Source organism: Cheilinus undulatus, linkage group 8 (assembly GCF_018320785.1).
Source record: "Cheilinus undulatus linkage group 8, ASM1832078v1, whole genome shotgun sequence".
NCBI lineage: Eukaryota > Metazoa > Chordata > Actinopteri > Labriformes > Labridae > Cheilinus > Cheilinus undulatus.
In genome coordinates this window covers 44,943,609-44,952,312 of record NC_054872.1, presented here as the reverse complement: position 1 = coordinate 44,952,312, position 8,704 = coordinate 44,943,609, and the positions used below count along the sequence as shown (strand labels likewise).

General features: G+C 39.2%; 1 protein-coding gene across 1 annotated transcript in view; it reads left to right on the top strand.

Annotated features, from left to right (window-relative positions):
- Window positions 1–414: 414 nt before the first annotated feature.
- col28a1b (collagen, type XXVIII, alpha 1b) overlaps window positions 415–8,704 on the top strand; it is a 35,020-nt gene continuing 26,730 nt past the window's right edge. The window contains exons 1-3 of the mRNA XM_041793787.1: window positions 415–541; window positions 1,085–1,215; window positions 6,102–6,667. Coding sequence (XP_041649721.1) covers window positions 1,086–1,215; window positions 6,102–6,667 — 696 coding nt within the window. The 5' untranslated portion in view covers window positions 415–541; window position 1,085. The remainder of the gene's footprint in view (window positions 542–1,084; window positions 1,216–6,101; window positions 6,668–8,704) is intronic.

Here is an 8,704-nt window from a genome sequence, read left to right as displayed (position 1 = left end):
AGTGGGCGAAAGTGGAAAAATAAAATGACCACATTTGGGACTTTTACACACACGCATCCAAACAGTCGCTAAGACAACATCCCAAAACACTTGTACATAGTTATATAAACGTCTCCAAAACTGAAATATTCCCCTGTTCATGAGGAGAATGGTCTGTCCCTAACTATAGAATATCGTCATGCCTCCTTTTATTGGGAGAAGTGTTTATTTAAGCTGCTCTGTTTTGGTAATTAATACGCATCTATCCGGTCCAAACAGCTATCTGCATGCTGTAATACTCAAATAATATTCCTGCTTGAGTCAATGAGCTGCAGAGTTAGGAAAATAAAAGTCCCCTCGGTCACTCATGAATCTCTGAACGCTGAAATGTTGGAGCGGCCCCAGAGCCCCTGGCTACACTCACAGCACATCAGACCACGATCTGATGGTCCTCAGTTTATCTCTGCCCGGTTCATGGGAGCAGATTCCGGGCAGAAATGCCCCCAAAAGAGCCACAGCTGACTGGACTACGAGCACTGATTGCAGCTAAATGAGTTTCTAGGTAAAACAATTCTTTTTTGGTCTTTATTGCATGCCTAACTCTTCATTACTACACGTGCAATGTGGTTTAATAGCTCGAATAACAACTTTAACATGTGCACTACTGTGTACACAATTCACTAGGGCATATTTCCATACATTTATTGCTTTTCTGGAGCTCATTTATTGTACAGAAACTCATTTAAATTAGGCTATGTTGTATGAAAGCTGCAGAATTTTATGTTTGTATAGACTAAATAGCATTAGCACAGATTATTCTGGATTTACATGCATCTACTTATTTTTGGTTCTGTACTATTGCAGGCATTTTATAAAGCACATTATAGGGAACGGAATAATTTGAATAATTTGTATGGTTTTATCACAGTAAGAAAAATGCAGCTTCACAGCTCCCTGTTTGGGTGTGGTTATGTCTGTAGGATGCATGTTAGAAACATGTAAAACATGTGAATGTTATATTTACAGAATATATGTTTTACATGAGCTGCATGTAAAGCAGCTCTTTACATTTTATTACACCCTTTGCATCTGTTTTCTCTGCTAGGATGGAAATATTTCTGAGGGGAAACCTGAGGAGAGGAGTGGCGCTCTGCCTTCTGCTGCTGGCTCTCACACACCAGGCCACAGGCCAGAGAAGGAACAGGAACAACTACGGGTTACTTGATGGAGGAAATGGTAATTCTTTTATACGAGGCATCCACACGTTGGAGGTGAAGGTCAGGCCTTGCATCTGCTGTGGGTGTAACACACTCCAGGTACGAGGGTCAGCAATTACAGAGCAGAGGAAACAGATCTGGATAAGTCATGTTGCAGTTGAAATAAGGATCCATTTTAATCAACATTTATAGAAGAGTTTCTCAGGGTGGCATATGAGAAAAAGCATACTGATCACAATATGTCCCACTGCAATTTTCAATTCACAGAATATGCTATACTGTATTCTGTGACCTTAAGTATGTATCAAAGCACCAGTATAATACCCTTTTTAGTGGCACTTAATTTTAGTTGTAATTATCTAGCAATTTCTTAAGAATAAGGTGGTAATTACCTAGTATTAATTCTGCATTTTTCCAAGTAATTACTTGGTAATATTAAGGGCATTTTTACCTAGTAATAATGTATTGACAATCAATTAATTCCTCAAAATACTGAGTGAATTCTATTGTATTTAGATGCTGTTTTACCCTAACCATAACCCCTAATCCTAACCCACAACCCTTGTTATATCTTGCAAATTCTCTGGTAATTTGGTGGCATTTCACCAAGTTATTTCCTAGAAATAAGATTATAATTTTCTATGTAAGTTGCTTGATAATTCCCAGGTATTTTTTTCATTTTGACACACTAAACTAAAGTGAGTCCTTCTTGAATAATTTCCTAGTACTTTTTAGGGTTAGGGTTTGGGTTTGGGAGGTTAAGGTTTGGGTAAAATACCACCTAATTACCATAGAATTACCACAATACTACACAGAATTACTAAATGGTTAATACCATACAATATTGCTAGGTAAATACTTCCATAATAAAATATAATATTTAATACCCACCCATCCATCCATCCATTTTCTATATTGCTTATCCCGTCCGGGGTCACAGGAGGGCTGGAGCCTATCCCAGCTGTCATTGGGCGTACACCCTGGACTGGTAGCCAGTCAATCACAGGGCTAATATTTAATACAGTATATAAAGTATATAATATCTCCAAGTTAAAACTTGTTAGAATGCCAACTTATTATTCATTAATGGCCACATTATTCTTGAGAGATTACTAAATAACTCATCGCTAAAAAATTACTGGGTAACTAGGGCTAACTAAGATAAAGTGCCACACATTTTTGCAGCAGAGATGTAACTCTCTACACATCATGCAAACATTCAAGTGCAACCTTTTTATCCAGAATATTTAGCAAAAAATCCTACTTTCCCTATTTTTAAATGTTTTTATTATTCAAGTGGATGATGACTTAAAACTGATCATTCTTTTCAGTTCAACAATTCATTTTGCATTCGCAATAAGAGCCAAAATAATTAAAATTAGAATTCATTCAGCCCTTTTTTAAAAAGATTTTTTTTTTTTAAATGAGACACAGAGGATAAGAGGACACCATTTACAGAAGTGTAATTTACATTGATTCAGAAAAATAATGTCAGGCTTAAAGCTCAGCAATAAAATTGTTTACAGTAAGAGCCACAAACAGAAATAAGCTATTGATCACAAAACAGTCAATTTGAATTGTTTACCATACATTTTTAAAAATTTATTTAAACTAGAAAAATATGTTACAGTGTCATTTAGCAGATGCTTTCTTTCAAAGTGGCATGCATCTGAGACATAGATAGACGGTGTGAAGGACCTTTACTGAGGGTCCACACTGGGATTCGTACCCCAATCTCCTGTGACAAAGTCAGCGATGTAAAGTGGATGCATATGCATATGTTCTTTGTGAAAATCAAACTATACATACCTATTTGTGATCACAGCGACAGAAATAGAAGTCTTAAATACCCAATATTGGTTGATTTATCATTATATAAAATTGCAGATGAACTCCTACACAAAAATATTTGGGAAAGTGGGTGTTTTTGATCTCTCCTCATACAGTTTCACCCACTTTTCCAGATGTTGTCAACATATTTGTGCAATTTAGACAGTGTACTCTTGTTTCTGGTTGAAAATAAAACCAAAGGTCATTAAGTTTTATTAGTTTTTGTTACCACTGATCATTAAAATAAAGAAGATTTTGAAATGTATGGTATTTCAGAAAGTTTAAAGCACGGCAGAAAACAAAAGGTTGCCAGCATTTTGTACAACTTCAACAGTGTATAGGAGTTTGTCTGCCATTTGTTGATAATTAAGAAGGAAAAATGGCGTTTAGGACATCTGTTTTATCTTGCTATGTTATCAGTCAGGTTTCAAACTGGTTTGTTTTTTACCAGTAATATCAGAGTGTATCAATCTGCTATTGTGACAACAATTTATTTCTTTACAGCCACAAAAAATCAAGATATATTATGTATCCCTGTTCAGCTGAAAATATCAAGTTCTGATTTGTTTAGCCCTTCTTTACAGCAGATGTATAAATCAAACCCATCTTTGAATACATTTAATGTTGTTACAATCCTGCCACCAAGCTTCTCCAGTCCTTGGTGTTAGAAACGTTGTTCAACAAATTTTTTGAAGTGTTTCATGCCAGAGATTGCAGACATACATGGAGCTTACAGGCCACAGAGGGATCATGGACTGTCCATCATGGGCTGGCTGTGACTCAGTGGGCTGTCCACTGATCACAGAGATGGAGCTGTTTCAATCATGAGCTCCCACTGTGCTTCACCTGTGCACATGTTTCTGTGTCTGTGGGTTAAGACACTAAAGTGCTCCTTATTGTCAGAGCAGTGCCTTGCATGGTAGCTCAATGATGCAGTAGTGTCTGTTTGCAAACAAGAACCAAACTATTAAGTGCTTGGCTCTGAACAAAATGTATATTGTATTGCAGCCATTCATCCCTCATGATATGAAATTTGATTTACAGTCTCCTTCTCTCTTTCACTCTGTGACACCAAGATATTATGTCTTTTTGCTCTGGTGGAGCTGCATAATTTATTGGACAGTTATGAAAATCATACAATGAATATGTGCATCTTCCAAGTTTCAGAAACAGAATTTTTACACTGAAGGTAAATTATGTGACAAAACTTGCATAATGAATTTCTGTGGTGCTGCAAAAATGTGATTTGGTGCTTTTGCCCAATATATGATGGATACTCTCTGATGAAATAATGCTTTATCATAACTGTCAGGCATGAGAAATGATATATTTTGCCTCTGCATGTAGTAACTACAGATTTGGGGGTGAGGCTACTGCTAGAGATGGAAGATATTTTCACAACAACTAAACTTAGCACACAAAGTAAGGAAATTTGTGTTTAGTATATTATTTCTTTGTTGTAACAATGCCTCTTGGCAATAAATCTTATACCTTTGGAAAGCCTTTTTATTTTCCTTTAAATGATGCCACATTTGTAAGGAGCGTGCATTTATGGGATGAGCAGCAGAGCTGAGTATGTGGGACTTTGTCGCAAGTCAGGTAATGTGGTTGTGTTGGTCACTCTGACACGAACAGCTGGCCCAAGCTGATCCCACAAGTGTTCAATGGGGTTGAGATCAGGACTGCTGGCAGGCCATTCCATCTTCACCACTCCCAAATTCTGGAGGTAGTCTAATAAACCCCGCTTTGTGGGGGCGAGCATTGTCATCTTGGAGAATAGAGTTCGGTCCAGGACTGTGGAGATATGGGATTGCCACTGGTTGCAGATTCCCATCTTGATATCTCTCTGCATTGAGATTGCCTCCAATGATGACACGCCTTGTTTTTCAAGTGAGAGAGATGCCACCCCACACCATCACACTGCCTCCACCATCGGTGCAGCAATCAGCATAGCGTTCTTTGCGTCTTCTCTGCACTTTGACCCTATGATCCAACTGCCATAGGCAGAATCTGGAATCATCGCTGAACATAGGTGCTGGCAGCACCTGGGGGTACCAGAAGCTCAAAACAAGAGTCAATAGCAACAGCAAAATCAGCTGTTTGGCATTGAGAGAAGATTTGGCAAATTTTTCAATGGGGCAACCCACATACTCAGCTCTGCTGCTCATCCCACAAATGCATGTTCCTTACAAATGTGGCTCCATTTAAAAGGGAAATAAACAGGCTTTCCAACAGTATAAGAGTTACTGCCAAGAAGCATTGCTACAACAAAGAATAACAAACAAATAATCTATCAAACACAAGTTTCCTTACTTTATGCGCTAAGTTTCTAAACATGCTGCATCTGTCATAGTGGTAAGACGTGTCCCACTACAACTTTAAAAATTAAGAGTTTTTCTGGTTTTGAAAACTGTTCAAAATATTTGAAATAATAGAGGTATTCACTTAAAACATAGACAGTCAGTGCATAAGTTTTAGCTTGAAGGGTGCCAAGGATTCATCACAGGGCCCACATCCTGGGGGGACAGAGGGGCGGGCTCCTACCCCAAACCCGCCTGGATGGTACCCTAGGCTGTGCTTACTCTCCATATCCACCCCTTATGCTACCCTTAAGGCATGGACTTTATAATTTTTCAACAGATTATTTTCCCATGCCCCTGGTTATGTGCAAGGACATCCAGAGCATGACTGGGATTGTGTCAATCCTCCTTCCCGCCCTCCTTCCAGGTGGCTTACTCACCTCATCTATGCCTTATTTCAGCTTCAATTTTTGGCCCAAACATGCCTCAAATTTTTGCGTGGTACTGTATATGTCAGAGATTCCAGCATTTTTAAATTAATTTTGATATTTCAAGGCAACATTTTGCATTAAAACAAAGTACTCAAGCAGTCATTTCTGCATTGCTTCATTTTTCTTAAAATTGTAAACAATGAAACAGATGGGTGTGGATTACATCAAAAACCACCACTCATAATGCTCAATGCTGTAAAAGTGTGTCTACAGGAAGATTATTCTTTTATTCTTCAGCAAAATTGTGTTGAACTTGAAAATGTATTTGTTTTCTTCCTTCATAGGTCTGCCATGCTCACTGGAGGTGGCGTTCATCCTGGACAGCTCAGAGAGTGCAACAATCTTCCTGTTTGAGAAGCAGAAAGCCTTCGTTTTGAGCTTCAGCACCCGTCTCTCAATGCTGCAGGTCACTGGCTGGACACTAAAGGTGCGAATGGCTGCACTTCAGTACAGCAGCTCCGTGTCCCCAGAGCAGCGGTTCTCAGACTGGAAAGACCTCGATTCATTTCACAGTAAAGTCAGTACCATGAACTACATCGGCCATGGCACCTACACCACCTACGCCATCAACAACGCCTCCCAGCTGCTGGTGCAGGAGACGCCGGCGGACAGCGTCAGGGTTGCAGTGCTTATGACAGATGGGGTCGACCATCCAAGGAACCCCGATGTGATTTCAGCTGCTGCCGAGGCCAAAGGTCACGGTATAAAGTTCTTCGCTGTCGGTTTGTCAAACATTGCACAACAGAGTCAAAATAATGCCAAGCTGAGGGCCATCGCCAGCGCTCCGGCTCAGCAGTTTGTCCAAAGTCTCCTCAACCCTCAGCTGGAGGAGACGCTGCTCAAAGAGATGGTGAGTGCTTGCTTTAAGTGGGTTGACCTCAGTTTACAGCAGATGCCACCTGTGTTGACAGGGGAAAACAGGGACAGGGTGTAGAGTGGTGTTATTACTTTTGTGACTTAGATAATAGAGCCCTAAGATAGCATTCACGTTGCAGGTAAAAATAGCCTAAATCAGATTTTTTGGCTTCGAGGTGACTCAGATGTGACTTTTTATGACTGTGTGTACAGCACAAGCCACATGAAATCTAATATTTTTAGGTTCAGTTTGGGCCATTTCACATGTGGATCCAAATCAGATACAAGTCAGATCTGTAACCCTGTTTAACCTACATTAACATCCATCTCAGGCATTCAGATACCAGTCCTTAATGTCACGTTAGAAAGGATGCATCTCAATGTAAACTGAAGAATGATTTCATATTGTTTGCTCAGACTGCATACAGAGGTGGTTTAACATGCCATAATCATGACTGGTTTGGTAGTTTTTGATGGTTTGTGAACTGGTAAATATTGAAGACCACCCAGTCAACTAACTCAGTCATTGGTAAAAGTCTGGTTTATGTATGTCCGTACAGCCTTGCTGGTCACATGTCTCAAACTTAGTTGTCGTTTCAGTCTAACCAGTACTCCATAACATTTGTTTACTCAATAGCGTATCATTTCCTCTAAAAGTTTGTGGAGAAATGAGGAAGAAAAGGTGTTAAAGTCAGCTAGCCTCTACTAGCTCATGGCTTCTTGCCCCCATTCATTTATGATACCAGTGGCTTTATTACACATTGGATGCAGAGCACTCCTAACCATAATCCTGCCATAAGCTAAATGGATGGCGGTGATTACAAAGTGGCTATAATCTTGGCGGCTGGATAGCTCAGTGGTTTATATCACTGACCTTGGTACAGGGGTTCAGGGGTTTGAATCACAATTAGGCAGAGGTGGAAAAAAGTACACAACTATTGTACTTAAGTAAAAGTACAGTTACACTGGTTAAAACTGTCTTAAGTAAAAGTACTGGTCTATAAATCTACTCTAGTAAAAATACAAAGTACCTAATTTAAAGTTCACTTAAAGTACTGAGTACTGAGTAGCTAATGTATGCAGTACTGCTACTCAGCAAAATATGTTTCCTTACTGGCAAAAAATTGCATAATAGACCCTAACCAGGTTGTTCAGGTAAAGTCACACCTCTATAATAAAGGTAAATATGCAGCAAAATCCACAGTGTTACTTAAACTCATATAGAGTGCAGTTAAAATCTATAAGTGTTAATATTAGTCATAAAGTCAAACTAGACTCCAGTGTTAATATTAGCAGCCTTTTTTAACTTCAGTCTTAGTTTTTGTCTTTAAATGAAATGCATTTTAGTTTTAGTCACATTTTAGTCATTTCCAGTCATTTAGTTTTAGTCTAGTTATAGTTGATGAAAACTCAAAACATTTTAATCTAGTTTTAGTCAATAAAAACTCCTCACATTTTAGTCTTTACTTTTCACAATTGCAGTCAAGAAAAATGCTGTGCAGCAGCAACAGCATGGAGGAGAGCATGGTCAGAAGTGCATTTTCATGTATGTTTCAGGTTTACCTGAAACATGCCAAGTAAAAAAGTGGAATTATAGCACTTCAGATGAAAAATATCCCTTATTACAATAGATCACAATTTGATAGCCCTTCACATCAAGGAATCACTATCCTAAAACTGGTCATAATCTAAAAGGAATCTATCCTATGATCTAACTCCGATAAGACTAACAAATCTGGGCTTAGGGTGGCTTACAAATGCACGACAGCTCAGTGAATGGCTGCAGCCGCTGGGGTGACTGTCAGCTAGAAGATGCTTCAGTGACTCTCAACTATGTGCCACTGATGCCCCAAAGTCTGCAGACTTTAATCCCAACCAAACATCAACGTTACACCACAGGATTTCCCGTTTTCCCCTCTTCTTGTTTGGTGTCTGTCCTCATGTCGGGTTCACATCTCAGGGACAGAGTTGTCATGGGGGGCTTCCCCGCCTGCTTTGCATTTTCCACACACAGAAATGTCGAGGTCAGGGC